The sequence below is a fragment of the Nuphar pumila genome, chromosome 3 (genome assembly GCF_984573655.1).
Source record: "Nuphar pumila chromosome 3, dmNupPumi1.hap1.1, whole genome shotgun sequence".
NCBI classification, from domain to species: domain Eukaryota; kingdom Viridiplantae; phylum Streptophyta; class Magnoliopsida; order Nymphaeales; family Nymphaeaceae; genus Nuphar; species Nuphar pumila.
In genome coordinates this window covers 51,775,296-51,797,598 of record NC_143251.1, presented here as the reverse complement: position 1 = coordinate 51,797,598, position 22,303 = coordinate 51,775,296, and the positions used below count along the sequence as shown (strand labels likewise).

Below are 22,303 nucleotides of genomic sequence, written 5' to 3'. Positions count from 1 at the left end.
ATATAACTTATCATTTTTAGTATCATAATATCGAAACCCTTTTTGGGTGTCGGAGTAGCCAAGAAAACTACAAGGAATGACTTTATGTGTGAGTTTATCATTCTTATCTGTAAGGACAAAGCACTTACAACCAAAATCTTTCATATAGAGTTTCAAAATGAGAGATTTTATCTAAATTTTTGGATGGAAGATGATTAATAAGATAAACCGAAGCAAGAGCCGCTTCGACCCATTTTTCTTTTTGGAATATTTTGAGAAATAAAAAGGGTTCTAGTGGTTTCAATGATATGCCTATGCTTCCTTTCAGCTAACTCATTTTGTTGTGGGGTCTTAGGACACGATCTTTGATGGACAATACCATAGTCTTCAAGATATTTCTTAAATTCATTAAAAACTTATTCACCTCTGAAATCGGTCTTAAAAATCTTTAAATTACTATTAAATTAATTTTTAATTATCATATGATATGATTTAAAACATGAAAACACTTCGTGCTTATGTTTAAGAAAATATATCCAACAATATCGAGAAAAATTATCTACAAAAATCACATAATAGGCAAAGCCTCCCTTGGATATGATGGGTGTCGGTCCCCAAACATCCGAATGAACAATTTCAAAAGGTTTTGTGGTAAACATAGATCTTTGTTCAAAATGATACTTTTCATTTTTCCAAGAATACAATCATTACAAGAGAAAGTACTTTTATAAAGATTTTTAATAAACTGCAAATAGGATAACTTGGTGATGTTGGGATGACCAAGTCTTTTGTGTCAAACTTTTATGTCTTTATGTTGGGCCACATTACAAAAAGGAGTTTTAGGGATTTAGAGAGAATCCATATAGTACAAGTCTCCCTTCCTAGAGCCTTCCCCAATCAACTTTTCAAACTCGTGATCCTGTATTAAACACTTATTAAATGAAAATTGAATGTCACATCCAAGGTTCGAGAGCTGAGAGACGGAAAGTAAGTTCAAATTCAATTTAGGTATAAATCTAATTTTGAGAATAAAGAAATTTTGAGTTTCAAAGTTTTCGATCCCCTTAATTTCAAGAGAAGTGACATCCGCTGTTGAAACAAAAGATGGTGACAAACTTTTAGAATATTCGAAAAGAGAATAGATGTTTGGAGACATATGAAAAGACACATCTGAATCTAAAAGCCAAGAAGTTTTACCTGGAGAAGAAGGAGTGGATACGACAATACCAAAAATAGCTCCCTTAAGAAGAGGTTGAAGAGCTTCCATAATTTGATTTAGAGAGGGAGAATTCCACTTGTAGATTCTTCTTTTTGTGGTTGAGATGTGTTTGCCATTGCAAGTAGTTTTTTCCATTTAGGATAAACCGGTTTGATGTGACCGGGTTCCTTGCAAAAGTAACACAATTTTGCTATTGTCCCTTCTTTTGCCTTGACCACTATTGTATCCTTGATTTTGGTTTTTAAAGTGAGGGGGTTTATATGTCCTCAAGTTGTTGTCAAGCCTAGACACGACATTAGCTCCATCACATTCATCTTGATTTGTGGGCATTGCAAGAACACTTGGATTTTGCTTGCTAATGCCCACACGAGTTTCTTCTCCACTTAACTTGGTAATAACATATTCAATGAAAGAAGATGTGAAAGAAGATAAAAGAGAGGACCAAATTTGTTCAAATTCGGGTCGAATACAATTTAGGAAGTTAAAAAAGTGATCTTCATCTAATTGCTTGTATCTAAGTTCAATAGCTTCGCCACTCCACTTGGGCTTAAGCATGACAAACTCATCCTAAATAGAGGATAATTCGGCAAAGTACTCACGAATAAACATCTCATTTTGTTGTAGGGTCAAGGCTCTCTTTTCAAGATAGTACTTGTGAGATAAGTCTCGTGAAGTATACATCTTCTCAAGATAATGCCAAGTTTCGGAGGCTTTCTTGAATTTGATGATGTTGGCATTGATCTTAGTTTCAACGGATGAGAAGATCCAAGATAGGATCTTGAAGTTTCTCATTTTTCACTCCTCATGTTTCTTTTAATATTCTTCAAGAGCCTTTTGTCTTTCTTCTCCTTCAAGAATTTTGATTTCTCCTCTTTCAACCATCGTAATTTTTGGTTTGAGTTTCATTATGGAACCTTGAATATATCCTTAAAGCACCTTTCCTTTAATATGAGATTCAATATTTTTTGGCCCATACATGATAATTGAAACCATTGAGCTTAAAGCCAAGAGAGAAATGTGAGTCTTTTTCACCCATTAAAGAGATAAGACAAAGGAGAAAAATATGTACCACAAAGAGATTTTAACTCTTACTTGTTGTAGTAATCTTATAAAATATTTGATGAAGAGAAGCCTTCCGCCAATCTCGAAAAAATTGAAGGCACATTTTTTGAGACACTCGATATTGTGAAGAGTCACAAGATTTTCTTTCCCAAGCAATCCTGCTCTGATACCATGTAAAAATCTCTATAAAAAGAGATTTTGTGTATAAACACAATACTAGAAACACAAAGTGTGCACAAAGGCATAAAATGAGAACTCTCACAAGTGCACAAAGGCACGAATACAAATGCACAAACTTAAACAAATATCAACTTCAATATCTTGGGTCCCAAAAGGGGGCTTTACAAAAGTGTAAGTTAAAAGGGGGTAACACCCCATACTTATAATACAAGGGAGAGAGGGAATGAGGGAGTGTTGGGCTCCCAACGGCTCTAAATAGAGTTGTTGGGAGTCCAACAGCTCTCTCTACTTTATGCTTTTTGACTTTGGTCAAAAAAGCATAAACCCAAATAAGTCCAAAAATAAACTAAAAAAGAAAAAGAAACATAACCTTGTTAAATAAACTAACCTAATCCTAACTAAACTTAAAAGTAAACTAAAACTATGAGATTACATATTAAATTATGTTACATTATTTAACTGGTGGAAGAAAAGGAAGGACTCTTGTAATCAAGGCGGCCATAGGATAAGAACATGCTTGAGAGAAGAAAAAGTCAAAAAGAAGAAAATTTTAGTAGATGTGGCATTTGTTAGTATACAAGGCCATCACTAATACCTCCAAGGTGTGTGTATGTGTGCATGTGAGGTGCAGTTCGTATATTGACTTAAAATTGTTTATTATTGATATTTTCGGATCATATTGCATTTCTCTACTGACATAAAGAGTTATTTTTTCTGTTCCTGCATGTGAAAGGATGCTACGTACAGTCACTTGGTGATCTAGATTTCCACCTAACAAGTAATGCCCTACTGGATATTTAAGCGGTGCACATAGAAATGCAGGTTGATTTTGTGCTAGCCTTTTTCAAAAATGTTGTTTTTCATTTGATGTTTGTTGTTTGTTTTCATAAGAGAGGTGTATGTGATATTGTTGGAGCAAACCTAGAAACCTTAGCTCAATGTGCTCATGCTGTTGACGGATCCACCAAAGCTCATTTGGAGTTTTCCTACCATCTCATGGAAGGCTACTTTAACATAAATGTTTTACTGAATCTAATGGATAACATTATATTTAATCAGTTAATCCATAATTGATCCATATTGTAATATGGTTTTGCAAATTGTGTACAAGAGAAAATTCATAAACAAGCTAGCTGACAATTTGATGCACATATAATAAGTATCATTGTCTAAAATTTTCTATCGTTTCATCATTGAAATTGTTTAGTTTCAACATTCAACTTCTTCTTTTGTCTATTTGTTATTTGAAATCATTGATAACCAAGAACTGGAACTAATTTAGTGATATTTGGTGCATTTCACTATAAATATTGGATAATGATCTCGAATCCATTTTGTTGAAGTCCTTGTTAGATGCTACTGAAAGTTATCTAAATCTGCTGTCAACGAAGGCCTGGGATAAATTTTTGTAGTCAGTAGCGCTTACGTGAGATAAAATTACCTAAGTGGGCTTCATGATATTGGAGAAGATATCTTGGAACCATAACCTGTTTTTCATGGCAGTTAGGGATGTAAGCAATTCGGATTCGGATTGGATGTGGCCAATACCATATTCAACTAAGTGGATGTTGGCTAAATGGATTCATTTATCTGTCAAATATGCATATTTTTCAGATTCAGTTGCAAAAAATGAAAACCATATCTGCATCTGATTATAACTGGATATTGTTTTTGGCTTACCAAGTGCAACTAAATGAAATTGAATTTGGTTAGATATCAAATAAAATCCAGTTCATTGACATCCCTAATCGCAGTCTTTGTGGGGCTTTCTTGTTGCAAGGATTTTTTTTTTTTGATAGGTGGTCATAATTCTGGTGCTCGTTTAGAGTTTGGATTTTGACCTTTATGATTTTATCTATTTCTGTTGCTGTTTTCTAATGCAAGTTTGGATTTCATGTTTTGGTGTTGATGCTGCTGTTCAAGATGGCATTGCCAGGTGATGGTATGTTGATTTACCAGGTGATGGTACGTGATCTGTTCATTAACCTGTAATCATCAATTATCTCTTTGCAGGTTTGCCTGGCCGTTTCTAAGTGCCCAAAATTTCTGATTTCTTAACCATATGCCACAGTTATATCGGTGCTTAAACTCATCTTAATTCTTTCCTGTAAATTTTCTTTTAGTACGATTATTGCCTTAACCAAATAAATTTTTTAGATTGTTCAGACCTCCTACCATTAGGAGGAACCAATCTCTCTCTCTCTCTCTCTCTCTCTATATATATATATATATATATATATATATATATATATATACATCAGTGCTAAATAAAACATGTTAAATGAGTTTTTCAATTTTTTGGTTTTTTTCCGTGCTTCCAACCCGAGAAATGTCTTGGGGATGGTCGATTTGCTAGGAATCAACACCTGGATCACATTTTTTGATAAAAAAAAATGATATTTGGAGCTTTGAAATTTTAGATAGATTTTGGACTGTTGATTTTTTGAACCTTATAAAAAACCGCCCATGTATTGGAATTGAACACTTCAATAGCTGATCCCTATAAAATCAAGTACATAGATCACATCTGAATGGTCATAATTTAAAAATATAGCAAACTCCTACCCCAAAAAACCTATTTTTCAAGGAAATATTACCTTATATATAAGTCTGCATTCTAGTTTTTTAAACGTTTGTTTTTTAAATCTTTAAGTTGCTTTTAGAAGCTTGATTCAAGTGGATTTTGATTCGATTTAGACCAATTTGTTTGTTTGTTTGTTTTTGAAATATGAATTTGGTTGAAAAACCGATTATGATACCATTGGTATGAATGCTAGAGGCTAGTCATATAGTTTCATATCTAAACCCAGATCTAAATGTCGTTAATGTGAATCATACAAGTAAATGTCATCCTAATAAATTGCAAAATGCTCTTCTAGAGCTAGTAAATTGAGTTGAATGAGTCGAACTTGAACGGTTCTAGCTTGGTTCATTCTTGTAATAGTGAGCCAAGCTGAGTTTGCGCTCATACTAAGCCCTCGTTAAACAAGTCTAGTTTGAGCCAGATTCTTTATAGAAAAAATACATTGCTCCACGACCGGAAGAAATAGGATTTCAAAAAAATATCTTTAAAATACATCGGGTTTGATCTAGACTCGACCAGTAACAACCGGGTATAGTTTATCTTATAGTGGATGATATAGGACCCGGTCCAAACCTGGTAGCAACACCTGAAAGACAGATCCAGGTTTGGACTCACTGGATCCGACCCGTTGACAACCGTGACTGGATTTTTTGTGCGTCATATGTGATCGGCAATCTAATCTGGAATCTGATGGATGCAGGAGATAGGGAAACGTGTGCCCCGTCCCTGAAGCAATTAAACACGCACTCTCTCTCTCTCTCGCTGAGTTTGTTCCGTCAGGATCGTCCCTTCCTTCTCTGTGAGACTGTGATCTTCCCGCTCCTCAGATCGCGTGCGACGTGCTCCCGCATCGATGCATGTACGGTCTCTCTCTCTCTCTCTCTCTCTCTCTGGCTGGAAAAGGGACTCGGTATGGTCCTTTTCCAGCCGGCTCTCTCAGCATGTCTGGCCTGCCGGCCAGAAAAGGCTTGATCTGGCCCTTTCCTTCCATTCTCTCGGTCTCTCTTGCCGGCCATAAAAGGACCCCGGGCTGGCCCTTTTCCGGCCCGTTCTCTCAGTGTCTCTGGTTAGATCAGTTTGATTTGGTTGATTAAGTTGGTGGCATCTCGCTGTAGTTATGGTTGGAATCAGCTGGATCAGCTTTCCCCTTGTCCTCATATTAGTCATGTAAGCTGTGAAATAATATGAAACTCCTAATCAAGTTCGTTGTTCAATTTGATTTTTGCTTTTCGTACGTGGATGGAGATGGTTGTCTAAGGAATCAGTTACCAACATGATATGAGACACTGTATGAGTAGAGTGGCACATCTATATGATTTAGAAGTGCCGATTCACTTGTTTTCTTAGATAAGCTGAAGCTGCACCATGTGTATTGTTCCGAATATGCTTTAGAACCGTCAATTAAACATGTTTTTTGATCAGCTTGGCTTAAACATTTGCACGATGGCTAGTTGGTTTGTCTTAGATTTGGTAAACCCACCATTCACATCGAGTTTGCACAAACTTAACCAAGATTGAAAGTTATATGGTGCAGCAACCAACTGAATTTTGACAGGAGCTAGACGATATATTATCTGCTCCGGTTACAACAATAGGATACCAGCTGCGCGGAACAAGCCCTGCACTATTTTAAACCATCTATTGTTTGTGTTCTTTTGTAAGTAGCGTGTTTTAATCTCAAGCTGTGCACACGTTACCATATCTACTGTTTGCCACAATACTGTGCTTGCCATATGTAAGACTTACCATTTGTTGTGTTAAATATTAAGGCCAGATATGTGAATTCTGGTTGTCGTTTTGGTGTTCTTGTTTACTATTCTTCTTTCTAGGTTGGTTTTGTTTGAATGGAAAAGCATGTCCTATTCATTCTTACTTTGGACATGATGATAGTGTTGTGCGCTGAAGTGTTCATAATTGTGCTTGTAGTGATGCTTAAAATGAAAAATTGAAATGCTTATCTTAATAACATAACAAACTCAGTTTTTCTCTGGGTGAAGGACCCTTCTTTTATCCATGATCAGTGTTATCAAAAGCGTGCCTTGAGGCGCAAAAGGCATGCCTCGCCTTGAGGCGCGGCCCTCCTTGCCTCAAGGCGCAAGCCTGAGGCACAAATTTTTTTTTTTTACAACAAGATGTCTGAGACATGATCAACAAGATTTTTGTATGTTAATCTCATATATTTTCCAGTTATTTCAGTTATGTAATTAGTTTCTTAGTATATTACTATATTTTAACTTTTGTTGGTTAATCTCGTATATTTTTCAGTTATTTAAGTTGTGTAATTAGTTTCTTAATATATTTTAACTTTTGTTGGTTAATCTCATATATTTTCCCGTTATGTAATCAGTTTTTTAGTTACTTTTATATGTTAATCTCATATTTTTTAGAATAATCTCATATATTTTAATTTTTGTACGTTAATCTCATATATTTTCCAGTTATTTAATCAGTTTCTTAGTATATTTGAACTTTTGTTGGTTAATCTCATATATTTCTCAGTTATGTAATCAGTTTTTAGTTACTTTTATATTAGTTACTTTTATATGTTAATCTCATATTTTTAGAATAATCTTATATATTTTAACTTTTGTTGGTTAATCTCATATATTTTCCAGTTATGTAATCAATTTCTTAGTATATTTTATCTTTTGTTGGTTAATCTCATATATTTTCCAGTTATGTAATCAGTTTTTTAGTTACTTTTATATGTTAATCTCATATTTTTTAGAATAATCTCATATATTTTAACTTTTGTTGGTTAATCTCATATATTTTTCAGTTATGTAATCAGTTTCTTAGTATATTTTATCTTTTGTTGGTTAATCTCATATATTTTTCAGTTATGTAATCATTTTTTTAGTTACTTTTATATATTAATCTCATATTTTTTAGAATAATCACATATATTTTAACTTTTGTAGGTTAATCTCATATATTTTTCAGTTATTTCAGTTATGTAATCAGTTTCTTAGTATATTTTAACTTTTTTTTGTTAATCTCATATATTTTTCAGTTATGTAATTGGTTTTTAGCTATGTCACATGGGTGTGGGTGTGGGTGTGGGTGTGGGTGCGGGTGCGGGTGCGGGGATGCGGCACTTCCAAAAAACCTGGGTGCGGGGGTACGGCAGGGGCAAAAATGTAAAAAATAAATAAATTATATATATATATAATTTTGAAGTTTTAACAGTTTAACATTTAACAATTAACATTGTCATAATAGCATTCATCATGCATGCAGTATATCAACCTAAATATCAAATTATCAATCAAATAAGTAAAGCAATTATATAAATCAACCTAAATATCAATCAAATAAGTAAAGCATAAAAGAACTAAATTACATACCAAAGTATATCCTGATGAAGTAATGGATGTTAATAATTTTCTTCTTCATCATCAAATGCATCATTAGAAGAAATACTGGACTCAACTAAATCCATGTTTGTTATGTTGAAATCATGCTTTCCCTCGAAGTCATTCTCTTCTGGGTTTACATCCCAAAATTTGGATGTTTCTTGTTTGCGTTATAAACTCAATTTGAAAATGTTAAATTCAATACACGTATATTTAAATGAAAAACTAAGAAATAATCAAATAACTAAGAGAGCAAATTAGTACCTTTATTCATCATTGGTTCGCGAAAGTAATCGAAGATTTAAATGAACATATATTAAATCCTCTGCATGCTTGCTGGTGAGTTTGTTTCTCTTCATGTTGTGGATTTGAGAATATGTGCTCCAATTTCTTTCACAGTAAGATGAACTAGCAAGCTGCGATAGCAATCTTAATGCAAGACGTTGGAGAAGAGGTGTTTTTGATCCAAATGTTGACCACCATGTGATAGGATCTATATTATTTTCTTCTCTCGCGAATAATGCCAATCCATATAATCTCGAAGATGAAAATTTTTCAAGCTCTTGTGTGACTTGATGTAGAAGATATGCTTCTGAAAAAAGTCTTGTCATGCACATATTTCTATGTCTTGATAGCTATGGGTCTAAATTTGGAGGGACGTGACCAATACCACCAGCCTGCCACTTATTTGTATAATATTTTGGATTAAGAGAATGTGTCATGCAATGCAAATGAGTGTTGCTCTTATCCCATCTTCTGACTAAAATTTAATGAATATGATTAAAAAAATTTGAATCATCCAATGCAGATTTTTTTTCTTCATGCTTGAAAACTATAGCTTGTATTTTTTCAATCATATTATCTCACATTTCATAAACGCTGTGAAGCATGAGCTCATCCTTATCAACTTCTCTTAACATTTCCCAAATAGGTTGCGTAAATTGAAGGAAGTATACCACTCTGTCCCAAAATTCATCATCAAGAATGAATTTTTTAATTTCTTGAGCCTTGATATCATCATCAGCACGATAGAATGCCCAATTTTCATCTGTCACCATGTTAATCAAAGCATTCTTCACTCTTTTAATCCTCTTCACCATCACAATGATGGACACAAAAACGTGTTTCAACGACCTTAAACAATTTCAAGTCAGAATGCCTATTAAATATAGCATTAGCACGATGGTGGTTAACAACAAAATTCCTAATGCTTTTGACATTTCTTTCTAAATCTTCAATCTATAAACATAAAGCATATGCTTGTGACTTTTCTTCTTCTTTGGGATTGCAGATGCTCTTTAGGGCTAGATTTAAGCTGACAGGGAGTCCAAAAAATATGAGGATACTAACTCTCCAAACTCAATGCTGCACTTTTACAAACTGGAGCGTTGCCTGTAATGATTTGTACCACTTTCTGATCACCCACTTCTTTTATCACTTCTATAAACAATCCCTTCAAATACTCTGCATTTTTATATTCCCCAGATGCATCAACTGCTTTCAAGAATATTGGGTCACTAAGCGAACAAGCAATGAAATTGATTAATGCCACTTTTGAATATTTGTTCATCCATCAGACACAATAGAAATTCCATTTTGCTTCCATGAATATTTTTTAATCTCCAGCAACCTCTCCACATTGGCAAAGCTTTGGTGAAGAAGTCCGCCAACTGATACTCGGTAGGAACATATGTCAGTTGAATGGTGCCCCGTAAGAACTCATCACGAACATAATGACAATCCATCTCGATGTGCTTTGTTCGTTCATGAAAGGTGTGATTGCTGACAATATAGATTGAACTCTTGTTGTCGCAACACAACTTCGAAAGAGTTGAGAATGAGTCACCCATATCTTTAAGCAAACTTCTTAACTATACAATCTCAGTGGTGGTAGTGGCCATTGCACGATACTCTGCTTCTGTAGAAGAGAGAGAAACTTTCTGTTGCTTCTTACACCTCCATGAAATAAGTGACTCTCCAAGAAACACACAATAACCTGTGGTGGAAATACGATCATCGGGGTTACCCCCCAATCAGAGTCAGTATAGGCAAGTAAAGTAAGAGGTGAAAAAGAGGGTAAGAATAATCCTTTAGTTATGGTGTTTTTTAAATATCTGATAATCCTCATGACTGCGGCCATGTGAATGGTAGAAGGAGCAGTTTGAAATTGGCTTGCACTATGAACCGTATGAGAAATATCAGGCCTAGTGATTGATAAATATGTTAGTGACCCAATCAACTGACGATAAGGCGTGGGATCTGCTAAAGGAGTGCCATCACTGACTTTCATCTTAGTGTTGATCACTTCTGGAGTCTCTACCTTCTTGTCATCTGTCAGCCCAGATCGAGCAATGATGCCGGAGGCAAGCTTCATCTGAGAGAGAACATACCCCTTGGAGGAGTATGCAACTTCAATTCCTAAAAAATACCTTAGAAAACCAAGGTCAGACATATCAAAATTTTCTTTGAGAATATTTTTAATAAGGTCAATACCCTTTTTTATCATTACTTGTGATAATCATGTCATCAACATATAGCAACAAAATTGTTATGTATTCATTAGAAGTTTTAACAAACAAAGTAGTATCAGTATAACATGAGGAAAAACCATTATCGAGAACTACTTTGTTAAAAAGATCATACCAAGCTTTTGGGTCTTGTTTAAGACCATAGAGAGCTTTATTTAACTTCAGAATATTTCCTTTACCAATTTCAAAACCTGGCGGAGGACCTATAAGAACTTTTTCACATAGAGTTCCATTTAAAAACGCATTTTTAACATCAAGTTGATATATCGGCCATTGCTTAATGGAAGCTAAGGCAATTAATGTTCGCACACTAATCATTCTAGCTACTGGAGCAAAGGTTTTTTCATAATCAATCCATATTTTTGGGCGTAGCCTTTTGCAACCAGACGAGCTTTGTATCTTTCTAGAGATCCATCACATTTGGTTTTGACTTTGTACTCATCTACACCCAATTGCATTTTTTCCTAATGGTTGACGAATAATGCTCCAAGTTTGGGCTTTGTTAAGAGCCTCTAATTCAATTTTCATGGCTTCAATCCAATGTGGATGATCTTTAACTTCTTTAAATGAAGTAGGCTCATGATATGAATGTATCAACATGAGACAAGTCCTATAATTATGTGAAAAAGATTCATAAGACACAAATTTTTGTGGTGGCCTACTATTACGAGAAGATCTCCTAGGTTGATTGTCATCAATAGGTTCTTCTAAAAAGAGGTTTTGAGAATATCTTTCAAGGGCAGGTTGATGTTCATTTCCTAACCGCAGGGTATAGACATTTATATCATTAAGGTTCTCATTTTGAGAAACATTACCATGTTGTGGTATATCATTATGATGTGAAATGCCATCACAAGTATTATCACAAATAATTGCATCTGAGGACTCAATTCTAAGCAAGGTTTTAAAACCCGTGACTCGAAACTCGACTCGTTCTTTATTGACTCGTGACTCGGCGGGTCAATTCGGTGACTCGGACCGGGTTTTGTTAACTTTTGATTTTAAAAGAAAAACAATATATAATTTGTCTGAAACCATGTTTTTGAGTAAACATAGTCTCCAAACGTCTGTAAGAATATAAAAACAACTGCAAAGAGCTATAGAGGTTTGCTTGAATAATTGAATTTGATATCTATACAAGCACTTTGACTAATTCATGACTTGAATTAGAGGATTTGGTCACCATGAGTTCAGTCTGCTACTACCTAAGGTTCCTAAAATGGCCAATCATATATGCTAGCTTGTTTTAAAAGTTTTAATTCCCTCTCTAACAAATCCATAAATGTAAAACAGGGATATATGTGCATATTGAAAGTTTACAGAATGCCCAATATCAACATAAATAAGCAATTTTCTCATGTATAAAACTATGCAGAAAATATATTAATGGCACAACTATAAAAAGACTACTAATATTTGAATATGTACAATGCTTATTCACATAACAAATGGATGATGAAACCTAAATGTGACTTCCCATAGGCACAGTTGACCCGCCATATATGGTGAGAATCATTTCTTTAAAATATTTGCTAGAATAAGTTGATAACACAGGGTGAACAGTAGTTCGAACAACATGGTGATTTTATTCTATGGATTTAAATGCTTTTTTATCTTTAAATGATTTTTATTTTCTTTTTTATACAAAATCTGGTGGTAACCCTTGTTAAAATATATGTACTTATATATTTCGAAACTGTAATTTGAAACTCAAAAAACAAATTTCAAACATCCCAAAACTTGCCCAAGTCAGGCCGAGTCAAGCCCGAGTTTTGGCAAACCGAGTTTGCCTTGCCGGGTTGACTCGCTGGAGGGGCGAGCCGAGCCGAGTCAGCCGAGTCAACGAGTTGACTCGGCGAGTTTTAAAACACTGATTCTAAGAGCTAAGTCAAATATGAAGGAATAATCAATGTCTTCTCTAGATGTGTGGATATCAAAACCATTTTGTTCTTCAAGAAAGTTTACATTTCTTGACACATAAAGTTTATTATTTTGAATATCATAGCATCTATAGCCTTTTTTATTTTCACCATAGCCAATGAACACACATTCAAGAACTTTGGGTGATAATTTATCTTGTCCTTGAACAAGCACAAATCCTTTACATCCAAAGATCCTTAGTCTATTAAAACCAGGAGTAATTTAATAGACTTGCCCAATCCGCTTCACGGACCGGAGATCCTGCACATAGCAATGAGTAGGTAAAAAAGTGACATCACATTCAAAATCGGTAATTTGAGAAACGGAAAAAAGATTTAAATTAAGTTTTGGAATAATTCGGATTTTGGGAACAAAAAAATCTTTGTTTTGGTCATAAGTTTTCTCAATGTTTCTAATGTCTTCAACATCCAAGGATGTTCCATCGGTAGTGAAAACATATGATTTGAATTTATTAAGACTTGGTTTTGACAAAAGTGATGCATTTGGAGTCATATGAAAGGAATCACTCAATTCAAGAATCCAAGAGGTCATACTTGAAAAAGAGGAGATGGCGGCATCAGAAGTGGAGGGTGAGGATGATGATGTAGAGGAATTCATCTTTATAAATTGTTGAAGAGTTTCGGTAAGATGAGCGATGGACTCCTTTATGTCTCCATCCTTCTTTAAATCTTCATTTGTGTTTGGAGGAATTTCACCAACGAAAGCCACCTTCTTCTTAAATTTGGGGCAATCCGGATGAATATGACCCGATTCATTACAATTATGACAAATAATTTTTCTTCCTCCACCACCATTATTCTTCCAAAAATGAGGTGGTTTATATGATCTTACATTGTTGTCGGGCTATGTCACATGGGTGCGGGTGCGACACGGGTGCGGCACAATTTTAAAATTTTTGGACACGGGGACTCGGCAAAAAAAAAAAAATATATATATATATAATTTTATTTTATTTTTAAAATGCCACAGCTGACACAGTCTGTGTGTCTGTGCACAGTCACAGGCACAACACTGTGCACAGTCTGTGACTGTGCACAGTCACAATCACGCCGCACAGTCACAGTCTGCACTGTGCCTTTTTTTATATATATTTTTTTAAATAAAAAATATAAAAAATTAGTTTTTTAGGGACATTTTTGGACTCGGTCAAAGTTGACCGAGTCCAAAATGTGGACGGACTCAGCCTGGACTCGTTGATCGAGTCCGACTCGGCGTTGACCGAGTCCGGGCCGAGTCCGAAGCCGCACCCGTGTCGGGGCGTGTCGACTCGGGTGCGGCACCTCCTTAGCTGAGTCCGTGTGACATAGTTGCCGGGTCTAGACACAACATGAACTTCGTCAACATCTCTTTTCAAGGCCAGACGAGTTTCTTCTTGACATAAGTCGGCCAAAATGTCACTTAGAGGAGTAGAAGCCCTATGAAGAAGGGATTCTCTAAGTTGCTCAAATTCGGACGAAGTCCATGAATAAATTGGAAAAACCTCTCTTTTTCCATTTGCTCTTGCCTCATGGCAATAGCATTACCTTCCCATTGAGGTTCGAGAATAACAAGTTCATCCCATAAAGAAGATAGGGCACTATAATAGTCCCTAATACTCATATCACTTTGCTTGGTAGCTCTTACCTTTTCTTGTAGAAAGAAATGCCTAGCAAAGTCTCTTTGAGTGTACATGCATTTTTTAAAGAACCAAGCTTCATTAGCCTTCTTGAACTTTGCAAGATTTGCACAAATCTTTAATTCGACATTATTCATGAACCATGCTAGAATTTTAGCATGCTCACTTTCTCAATCTTCCATTTTTGAAGAGAAGTCAAGAATAGCCTTTTCTTTTTTCTCTTCGTTTAAAGCTCTTTCCTCATTTCTTTCAAACTTAGTTAACTTCAATTGTGGTTCCGGAATGGTCCCACACACATAACCCCAAAGTTTTTTACCTTTGAGGTTATTTTTCATAGCGGCCGCCCACATTCGGTAATTTGGTCCCATCCAATTTGAATGAGAGGTCGATTTTTGCATTCTTGTTGGCCATTTAGAGAAAAAGAGTTTGAAAGCAAGAAAGATGAGTGATATTACTTCTCAAGAGAGGATCCGATGAAGCTTTCTTAACCAATGCTCTGATACCATGTAATGAAGTGCCAAATGAGTGAGGCGATATCTCCAAGAGCAAGCACGAAAGCACGCACATACACAAGAAGCCACTAATGGGCAAGATTGCAACAAACCACAAAAAGTGGTGCCCCATCTCAAATTTTTGCCCTCCTTCCCCGCACGGGTTTTGATTTTAACCTCCATCCCTGGTCCATTTTTCGCTTCATGTCCTCCATCCTCGGTCCAAATGAGGCAAGGCGGAGCCCGTTTACCTAGTACTTTTGCCGCTTCCGCCTTCCACCGTTTGAGGAAGGCGAGTAAGGAGGAGAGAAATGCGAGCTTGTGCAACTCCGTAGGGGAAGAAGAGGAAGGAGAGAGCATAGATTCGAGAAAGGGTTTCATGTGTGTATATATATAGGATCTTATAATATGTATAAAGGTATAATAGAAATTTCCTTAACAAGGATCGCGAATGGGGCGGGGCGGGGCAGGGCAGGAGCAAGAGTAAGTCCATCCCTGAGTCCATCCCCGCATGGCTTTTGATTTTAAAATCCATCGGCCAGCTTATGTGTAACGCCCCAAAATCCAGGACTTATAACTTTTTATCAAAAGTTTGAAAGCTTTATAATCATTCATTTATCAGAGTTTTTAAATAGTAATTCAACAAAAAATAGTGTTTAAAATAGCAAGTCAATGTACCTTTAGCGCATTATAGCGCAAACTTTCTTTCACAACAGATTTGAAACTCCGTACATTTAATAAACCAAATAGATTATGAAATGCACTTTATAATAATTTAAGACTTGTACAAAGAAAGAGTTTTCTAGCAATCCTTTATGCAAAATTACCAAACTGTCCTCAGGAGCGAAACGTCAGGGTATGAGTCTCATCTTTATTTCATCACGCCATCGTGCCATCCCAGTTCGTACAAACATAATCATGACCGGTGCCCATAAAATGTGTCAGTTTCACGAAAAACTGGTAGATGCACAAGTGAGACAATGTAGAACAAAATTAAGTACTTACATTTAATTCTATCATGCTTACCAGTTTAAAGCAGATAAGCAATGTAACTCTCAAAAATAGCATAACGATTCATTCAATCGTAAGTTGTGAACTACCAAGCAACTAACAGGTCTTATGATCCATCAACTAGTGTGAACAGACTTATGTTTCAATATTAACTGGCCTGCGGGTACGCGCAGACGCGAATCGTAGAAACAACTGAGACTAGTTCGGGCGTCTGTTATCTTATGTATTTTCAATAACTCGAATAGCTAGTTGAGTTCGCTCCTAAGAGGATGGCTTTTGGCCGAAAGAGGATTCCTCAAAGGCAGTTAGTTGGCTACAGATGCATCGAACTTCTGCAAAAGTCCATGGGATCTACCACCTAGGATAATGTCTGGTAGTCCCTTCCCCTAACTCTGATGACTGGGGAAGTCGAATCTTTGCCCGTGGGGTAGTTGTTAACAACCTGTCCATTGGAGTTTTTGTATCGATCCATCCTCTTTCTTGACAGAAATAAAAGGCGAATGGGTGTGTCGGGCGTTGCTTAACTGATGACCCATTCTACATGCTATGGACTTTCAACTATTCGAGCATCTTGCTTGTGAAGGCGATCTATCACCATTTTGTGATTTCAAACACGTGTCATTGCACGTTCGAGGTAAACATAGACCTTTCATCCTACTCATCGCAGTACGCAATGTACCTGTTTAAAAATACAATCACGATGAGATGGGTCAACTTATTGTGAGTCTGAAAACATCACCATTGTGATTTTAAACACGGGCCATTGCACATTCGAGGTAAATATAGACCTCTCATCCTACTCATCGCAGTACGCAAAACACCTGTTCAAAAGTACAACCACGATAAGAGGGGTCAACTTATTGCGAGGGTGAAAACACCACCATTATGTAATTTCAACATTGTGCTAGCAACACGATTTAAGAACGCATGATCGTCTCATCCAATCATCATAGTACTAACATGTCGTACATGTCAAAAAGTACAACTACGATCAGAGGGATACAAGTTTCTCATAAAGAAACCTCAACTTTAACGTGTTGTAAAAGAAACGATGAAATCATTTTAATTTACATTTAACATGCTTAGGTTCTTTAAACCAACATGAACATCTTGCTTGTAACGGCAAAACATCACTATGTAACCGATTTCTACAAAGTGCCCTTTGCATGCTTCGAGGTTACACGAACCTCTCATCCAATCATCGCAGTATAAACATGTCGTGCCTGTCTAAAAGCATGACTATGATGAAAGGGGTATTGGTTTCTCAGAAGAAACCCCAACTCGATGCAACAAATATTTAGTTTGACTTGGCATGCTCAAGTCCTTTAAACTACTTGAACAACATTGTGCACTTTGCACGATACAAGATCGCCACGGATCTCTTATCCAATTTATCGCAATATCAGCATGATGTGTATGTCTTGCGATACTGTTTAAAGATACAAATTTCTTAACAAAAACCCCGCCCAAACTCATACCCTTGCCCCTAATTGGGGTTATCCGAGTTATGTCAAAAACATAAAGAGACTTAGCAAAAACACTACTCTCAAATACGTTGATTTGGGAGTCTTGGATGCTATTTCTCAATCAAAGAGGCTCTCAAACTTTACTTTGCAAAACTGTATATTTGGAAAACTGAACTCATGAATAGCGATTGTTTTATTAAGAATTTTAGCACTGACGTACAAACCCGCATCTTTTGAAGAAGAGCATAATTAGAGTATGCTGAACCACATATCTTATTTTGAACATGATTTATCTTTCAAACCGTGAGTACAACATTGTGCAACTCGAACGAGGCGAGATCGCCCCAAATCTCTCATTCGTTTATCACAGTATCCGTATGTTGCATATTGAAATGAAATGGGGATCTTCGAAACACGAGCTTTGATTAACAAGAGCAAGTGTCAAGAATGACACTAAAGCATAACCCTTAAAAAGGGTATAACTGGAAACAAAATAAAAATAAAAATGTATTCTTTATTGATATGAAAAACCAATTGCTTAAGAAGCATTGGAGTGAAATACAAGAGGGGCTGCACCCCTTTATATACACAGCTGAAAGAGGACTCAATAGAGCTGTTGGGCACAGTCCAACAGCTCTATTTAGAGCTGTTGGAATGTGTCAGTCCAACAGCTCTATTGCTAGTCAAGTCTGGACAAGACTTGACTAGCAACAGTCATTCTAGTTCAAACTGAACTAGATGACATAAAGACAAAAAATAAAAATAAAGGAAAAAAAATACAGAAAAGAAAGAAATTAAAAATGTATTTATATATATAATAATATAATATTATTATATATACATATATGTACAGTTTTACATTTTAACACTCCCCCTCAAACTTACGGTACAATGAGCGAAAGTTTGTCTAAGAGAAAGTGAAATCGGGGAGCAGCGAGAGGCTTTGTAAAGAGGTCTGCTAACTGATATTCTGAAGTGACATATGGCAGATCAATTATCCCGTGTAGATATTCCTCTCTGACGTAGTGACAATCCATTTCGATGTGTTTGGTGCGTTCGTGGAATGTTCTGTTACTGGCAATGTAGATCGCACTTTTGTTGTCACAACACATTTGTGAAGCCTTTGTTGCTTCAACTCCCATGTCAGCAAGCAGTCGTCGGAGCCAAACTACATCCATGGTCGTGGTTGCCATGGCTCTGTATTCAGCTTCGGTGGATGAGAGAGATACCTTATGCTGCTTTTTACACCTCCACGAGATTAATGATTCCCCTAAAAAGACACAAAAGCCAGTGGTTGAGTGTCTGTTATTGGGATCACCTCCCCAATCAGCATCAGTATATGCAATTAAATCAAGAGAAGAGGAGGAAGATAAGAAAAGTCCTCGTGAAAGAGAGGACTTGATGTATCTGATAATACGCATGACTGCTCCCATATGAACAGAAGTAGGAGCATGTTGAAATTGACTTGCTGTATGAACAACATATGCTATATCTGGTCTGGTAATGGATAGATAGGAAAGTGCCCCGACAAGCTGTCTGTAAGGAGTAGGGTCTGCAAGAAGTTCTCCATCATCAATCTTCATTTTAACATTAACAACTTCTGGAGTGTCAACTTTCTTATCATCAGTAATATCAGACCTGAAAACAATATCAAAAGCAAATTTAGTCTGAGATAATAAATATCCTCTAGGAGAATAAGCAACTTCAATGCCTAAAAAATATCTCAACAAGCCCAAATCAGTCATTTCAAAATGAGATTTAAGAAGTGTTTTGATTGTTTCAACTCCCTGTTTATCGCTTCCGGTGATGATCATATCATCCACATAAAGAAGAAGCACAATGATTCCTGCATCAGAATTCTTAATAAACAAAGCAGTGTCAGTTAAACAGAATTGAAAACCAATATCAATCATAACACGACTAAACCTATCATACCAAGCTTTTGGTGCTTGTTTAAGTCCATAAAGAGCTTTTTCTAAGCGAAGGACTTTACCCTTAGGAATACTTAGACCAGGAGGGGGTTCCATATATACTTCTTCAACTAGCTTTCCATTTAAAAAAGCATTTTTGACATCCATTTGAAAAATAGACCATTTTTTGATAGAAGCTAAGGCAATGAAGGTTCGGACAGTAGTCATACGAGCCACCGGAGCAAAGGTTTCTTCATAATCAATCCCATATTCTTGGGCATAACCTTTGGCTACTAAACGGGCTTTATATCTTTCAAGAGTACCATCACTCTTGGTTTTAATTTTATAAACCCATCGACATCCTATAGTTTTCTTCCCTGGAGGAAGATCTTGAATATTCCATGTACAAGCCTTTTCAAGTGCATCTAATTCAACTTTCATGGCTTCTATCCATTTGATATCATTTTTTGCTTGAAAATATGTGGATGGTTCTTCATATGAGTGAATTAATGCAATAACTGCCCTATATGTGGGTGAGAAAGACTCGTATGATACAAACTTTTCTGGAGGCCTCGAGATTCGGGATGATTGTCTAGTTGGAATGTTAGAATATTTCTCAAGTGCACATGGAGTATTAGACTCTTGTCGCCTGGAATATTGAATACTAGTATCTCTATGAACTTCTTCATTTTCAACATTAAGATCAATAATTCTTGGATCATCATCAAAGTTACAATCAAGGTCATATTCATCAGATGTTGATGTTAGATCTAGCAAAAAGGAGTACTCAGTGACGTCTTTTAATTTTCTAAAATCAAAGAAGCTCTCCATTTCAAGAAAGAAAACATTTCTAGACACATATAGTTTATTATTTTTGAAGTCAAAACATCTATAACCTTTCTGGTTTTCAGCATATCCTAAAAAGGCACAGGGAATCGCACGAGGGGAAAGTTTATCATTTTTGTCAGTAAATATGAAACATTTGCACCCAAATATTCTTAATCTAGAGTAGTCTGGAGAAATGTTCATAAGTTTTTCAATGGGAGTGATATTTTGTAACGAAGAAGATGGCATCCTATTAATGAGATAGGTGGCAGTTAAGGCAGCTTCTGCCCAAAAGTCTTTAGGGACTTGATTTGCTATTAATAAAGTTCTAGTGGTTTCTATAATATGACGATGTTTTCGTTCTGCCAGTCCATTTTGTTGAGGTGTATAAGGACAAGATCTTTGATGTGTGATGCCATGCAATTTAAGATAATTTTGAAAATCTGTGGATAAAAACTCTCCCCCTGAATCTGTGCGAAAAATAGTAATATCATTTTGAAATTTGTTTTTAACCATATTATGAAAAGTTTGAAAGTATGAAAATACTTCAGACTTATGTTTGAGAAAGTACATCCACGTATGTCGAGAGAAATCATCGACAAAAATAACATAGTAAACAAATCCTCCTTTAGAAATTACTGGTGCAGGACCCCAAACATCCGAGTGTATTAATTCAAGTGGTCTTGAAGAGAAAAAGGTTCTGTTCTGAAATGGTAATCTTTTCATTTTGCCGAGAATACAATCTTTACAATCAAATGATTCAGAGTTACAAAATTTCCCTAGATTTGGAAAATGTTGGATTTTGGCTATATGTGGGTGACCAAGTCTCTTATGCCACAGTTCCAACTCTATTTTTTGAATATTATAACAAAAAGCTTTCTTCAGGCATTTCCAAAAAATCCATGTAATAGAGTCCTCCTTCTCTATGGCTTTCCCCAATCAGCTTGCCTGACTGGCGATCCTGTACCCAACAACCATGAGAAGAAAAAGAAATATTACACCCATAATCAGAAATTTGAGATACAGATAAAAGATTTAAATTTAATTTGGGAACATGTCTAATTTCTGGAATAAAAAATTTTTTTGTTTTATAAATTTTTTCAAAATCTCCTATTCCTTCTATTTCAAGAGAAGTCCCATCAGCAATAAAGACCTTTGACACACTTGTTTTATTTTTAACACATTTGGATAGACTTTGATTATTTGGGGTCATATGAAAAGATGCACCAGAGTCAAGAAGCCAAGAAATTTTACCTAAATCAGAAAAAGATGAGGCTGCTGCGCCGGTTGAAGCTTCAGATGAGGAAGAGGCACCTTTGATGAGAGACTGAAGGATCTCCATTAGTTGGGCCAGGGAAACTGGTGCATCCTGATCTTTAGGCTCCGATCCAGCAATTGCAGCTCTTTTTTCTCTCAGCTCCTTAAGCTTGGGACATTGTGGCCTGTAGTGTCCCGGTTCATGACAGTGATGACAAATAACTTTCTTCTTATCATAGTCACCATTTTGTCGGTTAAAGTGAGGAGGCCTATATGATCGAACATGATTCCCTGGTCTAGACACGAGTAAAACGGAATCATCTTCAATTTTTAAAGAACCTTTCCGGAGACGATTTTCTTCCATTGTTAACTCTTCAATAGTTTCCACAATAGAAGGAATTTTTCCCCGGTGAAGTAGGGCCGATTTAGTGGTTTCAAATTCCGGCCTTAATCCAGTGATAAACTGGTAAAAATGTTCAACATCGAGTTGTTTCTGACGAAGCTCGATGTCTTCGGCACAATGCCACTTTGGTTCTAAAAGGGAAAGTTCTTCCCAAAGTTCGGACAACCCATTGTAATATTCACGAATAGTTTTGTCTCCTTGTGTCATCATTCGAACTTTTTCTTGGAGGTTGCACACGTGTGCAATATCTTTAAGGGAATACATATTCTTAAGGTATTCCCATGCCTTATCGGCATGATCAAATTTGGCAAGACTTGAGCATTTTTTAATGTCAACGCTATTGATAAGCCATGACATTATCTTCGCATGAGATATTCTCCATTCTTTCAATTTCTTCTCGTATGAGGCAATAGCCTTGATTTTCTCTTCTTTCGATAGAGGGACGTCTTTATCTCCCTCCTTTTTAGTAAGAGATA

General features: G+C 36.0%; 1 protein-coding gene across 2 annotated transcripts in view; it reads left to right on the top strand.

Annotated features, from left to right (window-relative positions):
- Nucleotides 1-3,210: 3,210 nt before the first annotated feature.
- LOC149842883 (protein FAR1-RELATED SEQUENCE 5-like) overlaps nt 3,211-22,303 on the top strand; it is a 33,158-nt gene continuing 14,065 nt past the window's right edge. Inside the window, exons 1-2 of one of the 2 annotated variants that reach the window (XM_090001622.1) lie at nt 4,372-4,453; nt 5,725-5,883. In XM_090001622.1, the coding sequence (XP_089857748.1) occupies nt 5,878-5,883 (6 nt within the window). In that variant the 5' untranslated portion in view covers nt 4,372-4,453; nt 5,725-5,877. Of the gene's footprint in view, nt 3,263-4,371; nt 4,454-5,724; nt 5,884-22,303 lie in introns of those variants that run through there. The other variant, XM_090001623.1, reaches the window with a different exon arrangement.